Source organism: Manis javanica, chromosome 3, assembly GCF_040802235.1.
Source record: "Manis javanica isolate MJ-LG chromosome 3, MJ_LKY, whole genome shotgun sequence".
Taxonomy (NCBI): domain Eukaryota; kingdom Metazoa; phylum Chordata; class Mammalia; order Pholidota; family Manidae; genus Manis; species Manis javanica.
Genome location: NC_133158.1, coordinates 199497070 through 199515335, shown reverse-complemented (window position 1 = coordinate 199515335; position 18266 = coordinate 199497070). Strand labels below are relative to the sequence as shown.

The 18266-nt window shown below is 39.9% G+C and overlaps 1 protein-coding gene across 1 annotated transcript in view; it reads left to right on the top strand.

The window, feature by feature from the left end:
• The first annotated feature begins 1212 nt into the window (after positions 1 to 1212).
• The window catches only part of EDNRA (endothelin receptor type A), a 55705-nt gene continuing 38651 nt past the window's right edge, over positions 1213 to 18266 (top strand). Inside the window, exons 1-2 of the mRNA XM_037024653.2 lie at positions 1213 to 1631; positions 5838 to 6324. Of these exons, the coding sequence (XP_036880548.2) occupies positions 5905 to 6324 (420 nt within the window). The 5' untranslated portion in view covers positions 1213 to 1631; positions 5838 to 5904. The remainder of the gene's footprint in view (positions 1632 to 5837; positions 6325 to 18266) is intronic.

Sequence of the window (18266 nt, the reverse complement as noted above, 5' to 3'; positions counted from 1 at the left end):
AACTATTAAGGCCCCTTTCAGTAGTGATATTCTGAGGATCTCTTTAATGATTTTACAAAATGCCCCTAAATTCTTTGACACTCCTCAAATTGACACGTGAAGTCTATGTTCCATCACCTGGAATCTGGGATCTGTAACTGCTTGACTAAGAACTTTGCAGAAGTGACGCTGTGCCAGTTTCCAAGCCCAGAGCTTAACAAACTGGCAGCTTCCACTTCCTGCCCCTTGGGACACTCCTTCTTGGAACTCAGCCACCACAGTGAGAAAGCCTAACCCGCGTTTTGGAGGGACACCTGGAGAAAAACCAAACTCATCACCAAATGAATGACTTTGGAAGCAGAACCTGTAGCCTTAGCAAAGACCAGCTGTCCCAGCCCCCCACCGAAATGGCAGATTGATGAGTTAAGTCAATGATCATTGCTTTACCTCTCTACCATTTGGGGGTTTTCTTTAGGTGCAGTAGATAACCAGAACAGTCTGTAATAACTGTGACCAGCACTCGAAACTCACATTTCCACAACAGACCTTACACCAGCAGTGCCCTGAAGCGTTCCGAGGATAGGCCTTCTCTAAGGCACCCTCAGTTTTTTCTCACATGTCACAGATAATGGCCTTTGTCTCTCATTTCCTGTCCACTCCCTAATTTAGGATAAAATCTCTCTGTATATAATGACACTGACACCATCTTTTGTGCTGTTTGTACCCTCATTGTTTGGATTTCTTGAGGACCCATAGTTCTGTCTGAGCTGCACACATGACAGTTCCACAGACTGTCCAGGGGCTTCGGCTTTGACCTGAGCTAGTGGTGTTATAGCCTTGGGTGCTGACTTCAAGGGACAAGACAGTAGTAAAATGTACTTGATCCCGTAAACTGTTGTTCACGTTGGCACTTGAACTTGCTGTAAGCTTAAGAGGGAGCATACAAGCCAAGCAAAGGGGCAGGGAAAACAGGAGAAACCATGCTTGGACCCCGGCTCCGTCTACAGCTTCAGTCGCAAATCAAACCTGTCCGCACTTACTAGGAACCCAGTGGGTTTCTCTACAAGGCCTTCTTCAGTTCCAAGTCTTGTCTGTTAAACCACCCTCCTCCCTCGATTACTGCCCCCCCTCCACCTCCTCTCATCTTCATTTCGGGAAGGAAATAGTTAAAAAGACTCCTGCCCTTCAGAGGGCCTGGGAGGGGGCGGCAGCTTTGTGCTTTAGAGCGGCTGCCGCCTAGGAGGGCTGGAAGGTTAGGTCGCTCCTGCTGTCCCAAAGTGGAGTACAAGGTCTGCGAGTTCTCGGAGAGGGGACGACAAACAGGAGGCGTGTTCCTACGGAGTTTTCTTCTCCTCGGAGCCCCCCCCGCAACTTCCCGCGCGCGCGTACAGTCATCCCTCTAGGCTGGCGACTGTGGACAAGAGGTGGAGAGGCTCCATCCCACCCAGGGGTCGGAGGCTGGAGACTTGGGGAGACCTCCCCGGAGAAGCCGTGCCCAGAAAGTTCTTGGAAGCCGAGGCAGCTGTGCCTGCGGGGCCGCCGACGCCACGCCAGAGCCCGGGACGCTCGCCGCCCACCCTCGCCGGCTCGGCTTCCTCTCGTCCGGGCGCCGCGCGCCTACCCCGCCGCTGGCTGCGCCCCCCAGCTCCACGGTCGGTGCAACTCTTTCCTCTAGGGGACCCGAGCGGGGGTCGGGAGAGGTCGCCAGGGCCCCTGGGTTGGGAGGAAAGGCGAGCCGGCAGGTCCCCAGCCGGCGCCCTGCACCCTGAGCGACCCTCTGCGCAAGGCTGGCACCCACCTGCCCAAGGGCGCACGGCGGGGCAGGCGCCTTCCTGGGAGGGGTGGGCTCCGGAAGCGCTTTGAGTTTAGGGAACGGATTGAAAGCCCCTCCGTCTAAAGATCCGAATTCCACCGGAGTCTAGATTTTTAGTCAAAAGCGAACCAACAATTCTCCCAGGGTCTCCCCTTTTCCCCAGGCTTGCAGGAACTTTGTAGAACATCACGTCCGTGTCGTTGGCTCCAAGCCTGTTCGTAGAGCTTGCCCTGCAGCCTTGTCTGGCTAGCCTGCTTCTCCTCCCCGCACACCCGGGGTCTGCCAAGAGCCGCCCAGGGCGCTGGGCGTGAGGCACTGATGTGCTTGGAAAAACCCCAGAGCAGCTAGTTTGGAAACCTGCCTGTGGAGGTCTGGGCGTTTGGTTCTTTGCTCTCCTTTAAAGGGCACTTGTTGCCTTTCACGTGCAGAAAACAAGAGTTGTAATCAGTCTCTGTTTACACCATCCTAAAGGGGTTCGCTTAGAGTTGGCGGCGGTGGGGGTGGGGTGGGAGGTATACTGAGGTCAGGCGTTGTCCGTAGGGAGAGTTGCTAATTTTTTACCCAGGGAGCAAAACCCACAGAAAACTTGTAAAAAGTTACTAGCTGTTTTGTTTGTTTCTTTTCTCTTCTATGTTTATAGCTCCCCTCTAAGTGTTAATTAGTTGTGAAACACCTTCGCAATCTTTTCATGTAAATTACCTGCTCTAAAGTCAGGCTGTTTTGGTACGGTTGGAATTTCCAAATTACTCATTACAGGTGAACTTTGATCCTGAGAGTCTGAAATGTTAAATGGTTAAAGTGTACACATAAGGTCTCAGTCCTCCTCCTTAATAATAGCTTTCGAACTCCAGCAAATTCCTAGACCCCAAATATGAAGAATGCTGAATCTGAAAACCACGCCCTTCAGGTCTGAATCTGAGCTGCTTCTGTGGAACTGTGACTATGACTGTTGATCATGACTTAGATCCATGGAAATGAGCTCTAGACTCACTCTTCGAGGAACATGCATTTGGAAGGGTTCTTTTGCTTGGTTTTGTGTTTTTCCCCCCAGTGTACGCATGTGCCTGCACCAAGTATCCCTCATCTCCGCAGCTGAGTGTGTGTAGACAGCCGGTCGGCATGTCATCAGAAATTATTTCTGTGGTGGTGTCATTGGAGGAAGACGAGGAAGGAAAGTGGTTTTAATGGTAGCTAGTTCACACTTTGATAAGAGCCCACAGCTTGGGCTTCCTGAGCTCCTGCCTCAGTCAGCCAACCAGGCAAACCAGCACGCTCCTGCTCGAACGCCAGTGGGACGGCTCCTGAGTGGCATCATACCCATGCCAGCCAGGTCACGTCACTAGATACCCTCCTAGGGGACTCTAAGGGGCAAAGGGCCATCCATGCCATTTCCGGAAAAGGCCTTCTCTTATTTTTAAGGAAACTATTGCTGAAGGCTCCTTTCCGATGGGGAAACTGGGAGGCTTAGTCATTAAACAACACAAGATATTGAAGGATTCTTTCCTCCCACACCTACGATCTGAAGAGGAAGATGACAATATGCTTTGTTCCTAGAGCCCTGGCCTCTGATGTGGAATGGAAACAGTGGCATTGCGTAGGTCTATCAATATTTGGTTGGATACTCCAAACTGTTTCGAAGCAGGAAAAAAATGCACCTTACTTAAGTTTGGGCAGAACTGACAGGTACATACACAGTATGCCCCTAGCTTAGAAAAAATGATATTTTTATTAATTGATCAGACTAAGTCCTGTAAGCAAAGTAAGGCATTATGCTTGTCTACCGCTTCTTGGCCATGAAACCTTGACTTGACTTTTTAAGACAGTTTTCTCCTGAGGACAGGCACACTTGGGAGATAATGTGGGCTGGGTTCCAGATCACTGCAGTAAAGCACACATTGCAATAAAGTGAGTCAAGTGAACTGTTTGGTTTTCTGGTGCATATAAAAATTATGTTTACACTAACGCCTATTAAGAATGCAGTAGCATCGTCTAAAAAAACAATGTACATACATTAATTAAAAAATACTTTCTTGCTAAAAAATGTGACCACCATCTGAGCTTTCAGTGAGTTGTGATCACTGACCACAGATCACCATAAAAAAATATGGTGATGAAAAGTTTGAAATTCTGTGAGAATTACCATGTAACAGAGACACGAAGTGATCCAGTGCTGTTAGAAAAAGGCACTGAGACTTGCTTAACACAGGGTCACCAGAAACCTTCAATTTTTAAAAAATGCAATACTTGTGAAACTCCGTGAAGTGTAGGGCAATAAAATGCAGTGTGCCTATCAAATGGGAACACTGCCGTTGCCTGGCTAGAGCTGTAAAACTCAAGTCAGGTAACAGATCCATATATAATAGATGACTACTAGAGGTAAAATGCTACTGTTGCAGGTTCCAGGGGAAAAAATCTCAGGGTAAGGCAAAAGTATGAGGTATTTGCACCTTATATTTACTGTAGACCTTTTGTACAACTTGAATATATCTTATTCATTCCCTAAGCTTTATTGATTTGCCCAGATACCTGTCAAAATTCCTAAAAGTGGTTACTACCAATCATATCATTAGACTCAGAAAAAGGACACAATTTTTAAAAATTAAATTATGACCTGGGTGTATATGCCATAGACACACAGCACTGCATAAATGAGCTTATAGTCTTCATTTAAAGATTCATAAAAACTCACAGAAAAGAAAATATATAAACTATGTAGATGGGAGGAGCAGTTTTTATTTACCTTTGATTATTGTGTTATTACCAACAGCCCTCATTTTCCCAACATGTCTTCTTCAGGGATTCAGGTAGAAACCTAGACCTCCAGGCAAGAAGGACCACTTGCTCTCAATAATTAAAAAAAAAATCTCTTGAAAATGTCTAGTTACCTTCCCAAAGTCTATTGCTTCTTCAAAGCTCTGGAGACTTTGCTAAAATATTGTAGGTGCTCAGAAGACACCAGAATGAGAGACTGTGACTTAGTAGTTAAGAGCTCAAATGCAGAGTCATCAGACTAGCCCACCTTAGTAGAACTGCCCACCTTGCACCTTCTGGCCCTGACAAGTACTTGACGTCAGGTTCCCCATGTTTATAATGCTCCTGTGTATCTGCTTCACGGGATCATATGGATGAGGGGGCATCACTCCTGTTAAGTGCTCAGCACAGTGACTGGGCATAATAAATGCAGTGATATAGGATGTTTAAGAGAGCACGGGACAAAGATTCCCTTGGGAAACCAAATACTAGGCCTGCCTAGGAAAGCAATTCTCCCACTTTCACTCATTGGCAAATAGAGTGATGATTGTTTCTGAGGAATGGAAAAGCAAAAATATTCCTGTCAGAGAAGTAGATTGTACACATTAATCAACAAGGTTTTCAATAAATGTTATCTATCAATTATATCCTTTTTAATTGAAACCAAGATTGTTCAATGTATTGATGGTGTTAATCATGAGTTCAGATTTTAAGTTAACATTTTGTAACTTTAAATGGCTACCTGTGCTACATTTTATTCCCACATTATTTGCCATATGCAAAACAACACACATTTTGAAATATTAAGTTTTTAATTACACAATTTGGTAATCTTATGTCTCAATATATGTAACTTTACTCATTATATAATGCCTTTTCTCTTCCTTGAATAGATAAAATTTTATATCTCAATTTTAAAGATTTTTATAATTCAGCTTCTTATCAGCTTAGCTGCAGTGGAGATAAAAAAAAAGGAACCTTTTATCTATTACTTGAAGGAAAAACTGACATATCCTCACCGTTATTATAATCTAGATCTAAGTATAACTGAGGGTAGAGGTGAGAGAGAGAGACAGAGAGAGACAGAGATATAACGTGTCATATTAGGCTCTGGCAGCCTTCATCTTCTCTGTTTTTTTCTGCCATGGGGTAACTGGACATGGATATTTCTTATCTATTACCAAACAGGTACTACTTTTTAACTGAAGCAGTAAATAGGATAATCATTGACTATCATCTTATTGGCAGCTGGATTTTGTAACCAAAATTCTTTTTCCCTCCTTTCTTTTTCCAGGTGGAAAAAAAAAAGTGAGGGTGTAAAAGCAACTCATTAAACGCCATTTCCTCAAATTTGCGTCAAGATGAAAACCTTTTGCCTCAGGGTGTCCTTCTGGGTGGCACTGGTCGGATGTGTAATGGGCAACAATCCTGAGAGCTACAGCACAAATCTAAGCACTCCTGTGGACGCTTTCACCACTTTTCGTGGGACAGAACTCAGCTTCCTGGTTACCACTCACAGGCCCACTAACTTGGCTCTACCCAGCAATGGCTCAATGCACAATTACTGCCCACAGCAGACTAAGATTACTTCAGCTTTCAAATACATTAACACTGTGATATCTTGTACTATTTTCATCGTGGGAATGGTGGGGAATGCCACTCTGCTCAGGATCATTTACCAGAACAAGTGTATGAGGAATGGCCCCAACGCGCTGATAGCAAGCCTTGCCCTTGGAGACCTTATCTATGTGGTCATTGATCTCCCTATCAATGTGTTTAAGGTAGGAAAGTAACCACAAATATATTTCCAGGTTTGAACATATGCTCTGATTCCACAGGAAGAGTTGCTGCAGACTTTTCTGACCTTTGGAATTTTCACCTGTGTTTTTTTACTGAGAGTGATTTCTGTTATCTTAAAACTTGGTGGCATTTTAAAATTTCATTATTTGTTAAGTCTTACACATATTTGCTACCTAAATTGGAGCCAGGTAGTATTTCAGGGATGACTCTTCCAAGTGTTGGTCTTTGATGACTCAGATTCTCATGCCAGCTCTTGGCTTCCTGAGTGGATGGGTGATTTGGGGACGAATACTGGATATTTCTGAGATTCGGTTTGCAGGGTGAGACCTACTAAGTCCAAAAAGTACTGAAATATACCTTCAGTTTCAGTTACCTTTTTAATATGATGCTGTTCAGAAGGCAGATATCCTCAGTATGGCTTGAAATGAAAGTACCTACTTTATTTTATTTTTGATTAAGGTATCATTGATATACAATCTTAGGAAGGTTTCACATGAACAACATTGTGGTTTCAGCATTCACCCATATTACCAAGTCCCCCCACCTTACTCCACTGCAGTCACTGTCTATCAGCCTAGTAAGAGGCTTTAGAGTTTTTACTTGTCTTCTCCATGCTGTAAAGTACCTGTTTTATTTTGACTGTATTGATAATTGAAGCCAGGCTGACTTCCCTCAGTTATCTGAGTGACTTAGAGATAATGGGGTTCATGTGATAATAGTCAGTGTTGACCTTGTTGAGCAGCATTAGTAAAACCATTTAAAATAGGCGTCCATTTACTGCTGCCTCGTTCATTTCTCCAGTGTTTGTGTGTGGAGCGCCCTCTGTGAGCCCGCCTCAGAGTAGGCAGAGTCCAAAGACCTGTGAGACAAAGTTAGTATCTCAGTGGGAGAGGCAGATAACTAACCCACCGTCACTGTGATCACCTCGTGTTAGGAACCATCTAGTACCAAAGCAAACTATTCCATATTTGGTCTAGTGGTTGCGAGGAGAAAATTGCTGCAAGAATTCAGATGGAGTGAAATTCAAGTGAAATTACATGATCCGTGCCAGATGTTATGGAATGTCTTTATTCAAAGCCCAGGAAAAGTACTTTCCTCAGCCTTTATTTTTTTCTTCTATGTACTTTCCACAGAAAGCCGTTCTGAAATGTGACTTTAAGTGGCAAGTTTTGTTTGGAGATACAATAAAGTTTAAGTAGAATAGTAGCCTCTCAGTTTCCAACAGATAAACTGGCAAAATTATTCCAGCCTGCCAGAAAAATCAGTGGTCTAAAAGTAAAGATGAAAACAATGATTACAACTTTGAACCTTATAAATAAAAAACACCTCAAAACTATGTTTGCATAGTTGAGGAAATTAGACAACAAATAATCAAAAGAAAAAATATCACATACCATCTCTTCCCACAGACTAGCAATCGAAACATGTGTTTTCTATTTTTCTATTTGAATTTAAAATGGGATTTTAGTACCAAGCTAGGACACAAAATTGAAAATGTGTAATTAATTTAAAAGGCTTAGCATATGCTCCAGAACTTTAACTGTTTTCTCTTAAAAGGTTATTAATTTTTTCCTTATGAAATATGTGTCCTCAACATTTGATTTTCTCATACATCTCTCTTAAATTAGTAGATTTGAAACTCCTAATATGACTTATTCAAAATGTGGCTCCTCAGCAGTCACAGGGTGCAGTATTAAACACTGATTATTCATACTTATATACTAGTTAAGCAACCCGTCATGGCTCAGGAGAGTAATTAACCATCCCTGCATTAACAAGTACCATTCGACCTTGTGCAGAGCAGCTTCTTGGTAAACCAGTATCTGTGACTGCTGGGAAGACTGGCTTATTTCTTTGAGGGACTACCTGCCAATCACCAGACTAAACTTCATTCCTGTTCTATAGCAGCATTTTCAGTTAGATCATCTGGAATATCTCCCAATTTCATGAAAATTCAAATAAAATTTTGTATTACATTCATATAGCAATAGATAAAAATGAACACATCCTATCTAACTGTATGGTTGTTCCCTCTTGGGAATCCAGTGCCTTAGATACCTTACTGTAATTCTCGATAATGTGGACAGTTTGGCATGTTGTTACATCACAGGAGTGCATTTGTGTAATTCCTGTTTTTCTAAAACTCATTTAACCATTTAACCATTAGTAGTGAATCATTTAACCATTAATTTTAGAAAGTGAACCTTCTGGGTTAAAAAAATATTCTTCACTCATGTCAGTCTTTTTCCAGAGGAAAAGAGAAAAATATTGGATGAACTAAAAAATCTCACCCTATTTAGGGGTTATTTCCCCTTCCTTCTGTTGCTCCGCTTCTCTAGTTCAGGGGACCAGACGGTGTTGTTGTTTCTTGGATTTCTGCCTGGGATGGTCAAAAGGGGTCCCTCCAGGCAATGTGAACGCCCGGCCCTGAGGCCATTCCTCCACTATACCTTCTGCTCCAAGAGGCTTGTGCTTTGGAGTCTCACACATCAGACCTGTGGATTCCTCGACCATGTCAAGCTACCCACGTATTGCAGGGCAAGGTGGCAGCTCTCCATCGCCCTTTTACCATTATGTTAGTGCTGGGTGGCTCTGGAAGGTCAGCAGGCATGGAAGAGAGGGTCACTCCACAGCTGAGTTTCCAGAAATTTCTTACTTGATCTCTGTATCTTTTGGGTTTCTTCCCTTCAGATTATATTGGACTTTGCTTCTACTTACTGATGAAAATATCCAGGTGCTCCCATGGTTAGTAGCCAAGGTCCTCCACACTCTGGCCATGCTGACCTACTTCTTACCGGTTGCCAACATGCATGCTCAGCTCCTGTTGGAATGCCATCCCTACCCCTAAGTAACGTTCTGTGCCATGAATAACATTTTCAGAGAGGCTGGATATAGTTACTGAATTGCTGCTGCTGAAGCATTTATAAATCCCTAAATTGAAAAATGAGTTAGGTCTAGAGTTAAATACATCACATAGAGAAGAAATAATCCAAAAAGTGGAGAGAAAATCCTCTGGACCTTGCTTACACTAACACACACACACCACATGCACAAACAGACACACTAAGTGGTGATAAAATCAGCTCAGCTGAGACAATAAAAGGTGAAGCAGAAGGAACCAAAGGAAGCAAATGGCAGTTATCTTCCCTGTTCTCAAGCAAATAACAATGTTGAAGAAAAGCTATTACCAAGCTTATTAAAGGAATAGTCTAATTTTTAATTCTGCAAAAAGCATACTTGTGCAAGAGGACCCACAAAGGAGGAGAGAGGAGGGGAAAGAGGAGATTCTTTCAAATACCCACACGTACCATCTAAGTGTAATAAGATGATATCATATGAACTGATGACAGATTCACTTTGCCAAGAAACTTCATTATCTGATACCCTGAATTTTCAAGAAATGCAAACATTTGGCCAAGTAAATTAATCCGTATGTAAAATATTTATATACAACAGCAAAACAATTAAAACATTGTATCTGTGTTCACAAAAAATAATCTTCAATTACTGAATGCCAACATAAGTATAGAATTTAATAATTATATTCTTTAATGGTACATGAGATTATGTTTATGTTTATAGAATGTTTGCCTATAGGAAAGGTAGATTATAATTGTGAAAAGAGTGGAAACCCAAACGTGGTGTTTGTTTGTGCAGGGGTGGGCCAGAGCTTGGCACCACGTGTTTTCAGGATAACTGCTTACCCATGTGTGCACACAGATATGCCCCAAAAAGTGCTGTATCTCCGCCTGTTAAGTAGAAACAGAATGTGGATAAATATATGTATGAGAAAAATAGAGTGCGAAGGATTAAAATGGGGCCGTGGGAAGAGAGAAGTTGAGTCCAAGAAATCTCTTGACATGCATGGCAGGGAGTTGAAACCAGTGATGTCACAGATGATACTGTAGGTGAATAATGTCTCCATTTAGCACGTGGGGTAAAGCGGATCTGTAGAAAGAGCTAAAGAGCTAGTGATAGAATCCAGTAACTGATTGTCGATTACTAACGGCGTCCGCTCCAAGCAACCACCTCTTATTGAGGACAACAATGAAAATATAATTTCTGCATGGAAATTATCAGGAATATTTTGCAATGGAAAGTCAAGCCTCCCGATATGTTGCTCTGGCAGAGGAGCTGAGCAATGTGGAAACCAGGGACGCTCATACATAGCCGGTTATCTCCATATTCACACAGCCTTTGACATCTTGTGCAACTGGGATCCATCTTGGGGCAGCCATACAAGAGCTGTTTCTTGATAACATCAAATCACCAAGGCAATTTCAGTAAATTCTCAAAGAATCAATTGCCACAACACATAGACTGTATGCCTCATAGTAGTCATTCAGTAAATGCATTTTGATATGATTGGGGTCTTTACTGTTAAAATTAACTTCTAATCATGTTTTTCTGAGACCTTCAAATTAAAGTGATGATGATGATAATTTATCAGAGAGATTCTTCATTTATGGACAAGGCATAGGAGAGTATCTGTGGTCTGCACATACTATTCCCTCCAGATGGTCAGCTCTCCATCGCCCTTTTACCATTATGTTAGTGCCATTATGTTACCACTGAAGCGCATGTGTGATAATGATGTCATTTCCCTATTCATCATCAAGCAAATAAAAATAGACCTTTTCTCATGCATTCCAGTAATAGTGCTAGAATCATAAAATTAGGTATAGGAACTGTATGCTCTGAATTTTAAGAGAGAAAATGTGTCCCTCCACCAAGATCTCTGCCCTTTGTTGGTGCAATGCAACCCAGCTGAATGTCCTGTTGGGCAGCCCTGACCGGCCACCTCCCCAGGCACCTCTCTCCATGCTTTCCCTCTACCTTTCCCGCCGGCTAACCTGGCCTATTTGGGATTACCAAGGTGATCCTTCTACCTGGACTGTTTTTCCCTCATGCTTCCTCTGGTTTACTCCACTTTGTTCTTCAGATCTCAGCTTAATCATCTATTTGTCTGGCAAGTTAGTGCCTGTGACTGAGTTAATGTCCTTCGTTTGTGCACCACGACACTCTTGACTAACCCACACTTTTAACACACACTCTATTGTATTGGCCAACTCACTTGCCCATCTGCCCCACTAGACTGCGAGTTCCTTGAGTTCATCACTGTGTCTCCTGCATCAGCACTGTGTCCAGCTTAAAAACATTTGATGAATAAGTAAAATAAGAAAATGCACTCTATTTGCCTCTGTAAGAATGTTTTTCTCTCACACAATTCCAGATCTAAAGTCGGAATTGCTTTTAAAATTTATTGAATTTCTGCTTTTTTCCTGTAAACCGGGAATATATCAGGGCTCATAAATCTGAGAGAAGTGCATGCACAGCAGAATAGTCCATAACAGGATGATTTTCCTCCTTTCCCCTTGTCTTTAGAGGTCAAGTTCTTTTTCTGTTTCATGCATTGTGTTGTTTAATCTCCTCTCTCTCTAGGGCATATAACCAATTGAAGAGTCTCTTCAGGATTTCTGTGCATTATGCATAGTTACAATCATGGTTTCAATTAAAATCCTAAATCTACAAGTCATGTGGAATATCAAAGTAATACTCATATCACAAAAGATTTTATTGGCTTTTTAGAGAACAGGAAATAGGTTGATTTTCTGGAATTGCTTAGACATATGCACGCTGCAAAAGTTCATTATGCTAACCAGCTGATTTAAGACTGTATGTACATATAAAGTAACAGAGTGATAAATTTATTACCTAATTTGCTGTCCTAAGGAAGTTGCTGTCTGGAAAGTCTTCAGAACCCTCTCCAACTCTACCTCCCATTCTGACTTTTCGTTTCCTGTGTCTGGGAACCTCATAGCTTTCTCTCATGGCTATGTTAAGTAATTATTCTCATGTGAAGTTACTCTGCTAACCCGCAGCATTTGGCTCGCAACACAGTTATTGCCATTTGGGGGTTGGGGGATGGAAACAGTCCATAGCTGCAAGATTGTTCTCATGGCTGAGGAGGAGAGATGGTTTCAGTCCTCTTCTCATTAGGAAGGTGTTGAGATGCAACAAGCATCGTGGCTGAGGATATTCCTCCATCGAGCAGTTCAACTCATGGAAGAGGTTGCCATATGCTAAATTTAACAAGAAATAGTGATGCATACAAGTTTTGCTTTTAAGAAAAGAATTTCACATAATACACTCTTTGGTGTATTTGTGTGTGTGTAAATGCACTGATTCCAGCATTCTGATCAATAAAAGCAGATACCCTGGTTATTTTATTCTGAAATATTTCTATACTGTCTTTATCTTAGAAGTTGCAAGAATGTGTGTTACTTCTTATCATGCAAAGTTTATAGTTGGTATAAAGAGTGTGTGAACTAAAATGAAATGAATGGCAAACCAAGCTTACTGTCTCTGAAGTTGACTCTTAGACTCGAGTGGTTAAATAAGGAATGTTCTAAGAAATTCTGTCAAAATAAATTTGATATGCTGCCAGAAATTCTACAACTGCTTTCTGGATCTACCATATTCTCCTGGGAGTTAGAATAACTGCTTTCTGTAGCTACAATTTTATTTTTAACTAAGTCTAGTTTTTCTTGGAAAAACTTTGCTACGGTATAAAGTTAATAGTTGAAATTACATTCAATAATAGGATTGACTATAAGTTCACTGTTAATTTTTGGTAGCCTTATTTTTAAATTTGAACATCAAAAACCTTACAAAACCACATGCTCTGAAATGTTTATTTAATTTGGAAGGTTTGAAGTCCCCACGGTCCTAGACTCAGGAAGCAAACTTCAAGTGTGTCCTCGTAAAAGATTTAATGTTATTTTTGAATATGCAAATTTAGAGGTCACTTTTTAGAATTTAAACATCTCTAAGATTTTCACTGCATTGTTTGCAATCACAAGTTTTAAAACAGCTTACTTATAGACCTATACTAGAAGCTAGTCCAATTGCGCTTCTCATAACACTTATCCTAAACACAGTAGTCCTACTATTTTAGATCAGATTTTATACTAGAAGGTAGCAGGAATGGCAACTGATTGACCATTTCATTACTCAGTTACATCCGGTCTTTCTTCTTTAAATGTTCTTCATTTATTCACTCAATAAATATTTATTGAGCTCCTGCTATATACCAGTCATTGGGGAAACAGCAGTGAACAAAAAGAAGGCAATTATCCTTATCTTCATGGAGTTTCTATTCTAGTGGAAAAACAAGACAGTAGGCGAGTTAAATAAGTAAATATGTAGTATGTGAGATAACTGCTAAGGAGAAAAGTAAAATGGGAAAGAGGAATAGAAAGAAGAGGGAGGATATTAATTTAATTTTTTTATTGAGGTACATACAAGAGGATATTAATTTTAGAGTGAGGGTCTGACAAGGGTATCCATAAAAGTGATAGTTTAATAAAAACCTTAAAAGGAACAAATCATGCCACTATCTAAGGTAAGAGCATTCAAGCCATGGGAAATAGCAAGTGCAAAGGTCCTGAGCCAGACATATGCCTGGAGAGTTAAAGGAACAGCGAAGTGTCCATCGTGGGAGAATGGAAGGGAGACTAGTAACAGATGAGGTCAGAGGAATATGGGGTCAGGGAAGGTGATGGGGAGATGCAGATAATGTAGGGCCAAATAATAGAGTGACCATATAATTTATTGTCCAAACCAGGATATTTTGAGAGTGAAAGGAGACACTGTCAGTAATTGCATCTGGACTATAGGCAGAAACCAAGACAGTCCTGGAAAAACAGGTAACATAGTTACCCTATCTATATACCTTTATTAAGCCTTTAGCCTTTTCCTCTGAATATATTATAGGAAGTTTTTAGGTTATAAGCAGATGAATGAAATGATCTGGCTTACATTTTAACAAGAACATTCTGGCTATTGTGTTGAGAAGCATTTCCTGAAACAATAAAAGAAAAATAATGAGTCTTAAAGTATGTTATGTATACCAATATATAATATGAGAATAATATTACCTAAAGGTTAATTGGTGTTTACTCTTTGCCAAGCTAACTCATTTGATCCCTGCAATAAACCTTATGCTGCAGTACTGCTGCCTGAAAATGAAGAAATTGAGGCAGTTTTAAGGAATTGCCTCAAGGTTATGGAGATGGCAAGTGGTAGAGCTAGGATTTGTGTCCAGTCTGATCTTGGAGTACATGCTGTTAGCTAACTGCCACACTACTTCTATTCCATATGCCTCATAAAGCAAACTTTATAGTCATCTAAACGTCACCCCTAGTACAGAAATGTATTTTCAAAGACTGCGTTCAGAGATGAAGTCATCCCCTTTGCTCTCCTGCATCATATCCAACAGCTTCTTTAGTTGCTTATTTCAGGCAGAAGTCACACATTGTACAGGAAAACATGTACAATACAGAGACTGCTCTCCAGCATTGATAGCACTTACATTGTGAGTCTTGCCAACTGCATCGGAACATCTGGTAAACAGATTTTTGTATTCTATACTCATTGTCATGACGGTGAGGTCAGCTGACAGAAAGGAGCCAGAAGATAAAAAAAAATCCACTGAAAGGGAAGGCTGAGGTCTCTGATGGACTGATTGCCTAGACATGTTCATCTGCTCATCTGTTCAAAGGAACAGTTTTTGCCAAACTGTTGTCTTACTCAGTTTTCACTGGAAAGAGTAGGTAACTTGTAGGCATGAGACAGAAAAACGAGTGTCTTTGGCTAGTCCATAGTTTCAGGTGGGGGGAGAAACATCAAATTTTATGGATAAAACTAAATATTGCATTTCAAGACCTTCCTTGGGAGTTAAGAAGGACATGTAAAAGCCTAACAGATGGCATTTGGGAATATGTTTCAACTGGTATTTGAAGCTAGAAATCCTCAATTTTTAAAAATTTATATATGAAGTATAAGTTTTGTGAAATGGCTCCATTAAATCTAAAACTCTTTGAATAAGGAACATTATTAATAGCCCCGATTTTCAAAGCAACAAGTAAGGCACATACTACTAAACATGTGCAGATTGTCCGTATCATCACCTGTCAAAATATAAAAAGTAATGGGCACTCATCTCTTTGCCACATATTAAATAATATACCATGTGCCCCTTCCCACATGAGTTTTATGGTATATAAAGCAATTCTGTAGCATGTTTGTACCAAAAAAACAAAAACCTCTGACCACTGTGAACTTTTGGTGTAGTTTCACACAGTAAAAATGTCTAGAGCACTCCAGCATTTCTCTTTTAAAATAGTATCACTTATGTCATAAATGCTGTGCTTCTTTTCATATTTACATTGTTTAACAAACTTGATTTTCTTTTAGAAGTTAAGCCTATGAAAATTAGGGTTGTGTTACATCATTGAAGAGCTGTAATACTTAGTGAACTTCTAAAACATTTTACTGAAGTATAGTGTACATACAGAAAAATGTACATATCATAAGTACAGCTCCATGGATTTTCACAAAACAAACACGTCTGTGGAACTAGAATCAAGAAACAGAGCATTACCTGCATCCAGAAGTCCCTTGGTCACTAACTTCCAAGGCTGCCACTTTCTTGACTTCTAATGGCATGAATTTGTTTGCCTATTTTAGTATTTTATAAAAAATGGAAATGTATGATATATACTTTACTGTCTGACTCTTTAACATTATGATTCTAAGAGCAGCTCGTGTTGTTGTGTTTAGTTGTAGTTTATTTATTCTCATTATTGTATAAGTACTTCACTGTCTGAATATGTCAAAATTTATCCATTCCACTGTAGGTAGACATTTAAATAGTTGCCAGTTTTGAGATACTATGAATAGTACATCTATGGACATTCTCATATGCATCTTTTTGTGCACATATGCAAGCTGAAAAATATATATATACACACATATATATAAAACCTATATATATGTATGTATGTAGAAAAATATATGTAATACTTATATACCAATACATATGCCTATATAGTAAATATATACTTTTAATATAAATCTTGATCATAATCTTCTTATATTTTGGTCATGAATTATGGAAAACTCTACCAGGGCATGGTATGGTATTAGGAAACTAGGCAAAATTTCCTAGACAGAATTCTTTTCTAATTCTAAAAGCTCTGAAGACCTGTATGGCATATGTATGAATCTTGTTCATTATAATTCTTTGCCTTTCAAGAAAATCTATTATTTGCCTCCATAATGGATAATCCCCAAATCAACCTACACATATATTGTCTATAGAAAACACAGAGAAGTGTAGGATAGTCATGCCTCTGAGTTGCTCATATACTGCTTGAATATATAAACATATATTCAACCAAGTTAGCCAGAATGTCAGGGAAAGTTTATACATCTATGTTTTGTTGAATTTTTTTGAGACCACTGAACCCAAAAAAAGCTAGATTTTAAATGTGAAACACATATTAACACTTTTCTTTGAAAACAGAAAACTGTTGTCTCTCCTTCCAAAATAATACACACAAGCTAAGACAAAATCAAATTAATCTCAAGAAACAATAAATGGTCACTTATTTTAAAACACACCATGAAACACATTTAAAAAGCACTACTTACAGACAGTAAATGTATGAGAGTTTAAGTTGAATTGATGAAATTTTCCAGAATCTCTCTGAGGTTATTTTTGTTAAGTGATATCTTGGATGTGCTAGTTGTTAGGTAAAACATGGAGGTTTAGGTGTAACCTGGCCACTACATTATAATCTAAAACAATATTGGTCAGAGAGCGTGGTTGCAGAAATTTACCAAATTGTAGCATATATAGACAGATCTAAAAGAAAGTCTCTCAATATTATCAACAAAATTTGCATTGCAGCATCCCTAAAAGGAAATCTTGTTAATCAAAACCACTGACCAGATTTTAAATGAAACTTAGAGTTGTCTTACACTGCAAATAATACATACTACCAAGAAAGTATTCAGAACTATGCGAAATGTGTGAGTGTTGGGTTTTGCAGTCTTATGAATATGCATTTAAACTTAGGTGATTTATTGAAACTTTTCCTGCTTTTTGTTCTCAGGAAACAGTTAGCTTCATAGTAATATTTTCATTGGTCTTATAGAGTGACTTTAAAATTGCCTCCAGCTGCTGGGCCACCAAAAGGAGGTGAAGTAAATCTGGAAGTAGCATACACAAAGGTGATAGTGCAGGGCCTGTTTTATAAGAACTGACTACTCACCAACCTCTGCTTTTTCCTGCCTGATTGTCTGACCCACGGGTTGGCGAACAACAGCCAGTGGGCCAAACCTGGCCCAATGCCTATTTTTGCAAATGAAGTTTTATTGGAACACAGCCAAACTCACTGCTTACATAAATAGTTTTGACAGACACCATATGGTCTGCAAAGGCTAAAATATTTACTATCTGGCCATTTACAGAAAAAGTTTATCAATCCCTGTGGCATCTCCCCATCTGCTTTGTCCCTGCCTTTCATCCCTGCCTCTCATTCTCCTCCATTTTGCCCTGTAGGTCAAAGTTCAAATTCTGAACTTCAAAAATTTAAATAAGGCTTCATAACCTTCAATATTTTTAAGTGGCTTTTGGCTCCCAATCCCTAAAAGAATGAATGGGCATAATTCCAAGAAATCAAAATGTTTCTTTTTAAAAATGTTTTGCAACTAATCTTGAATAAATCTCTTGATCTCTCAAGTCATTATCTTTGTATGAAAAACTAATGAAGGGCCTAGCTCCCTAACTTCAAGCTCTATTACAAAGCCACAGTAATCAAAACAATTTGGTACTGGCACAAGAACACACCCATAGATCAATGAAGCAGATTAGAGAGCTTAGATTTAAAGCTACACATATGGTCAATTAATATATGATAAAGGAGCCATGAATATACAATGGAGAAAAGACAGCCACTTCAACAACTGGTGCTGGGAAAACTGGACAGCTGCATGTAAGAGAATGAAACTGGATTGTTGTCTAACTTTATACACAAAAGTAAACTTGAAGTGGATCAGAGACCTGAATGTAAAT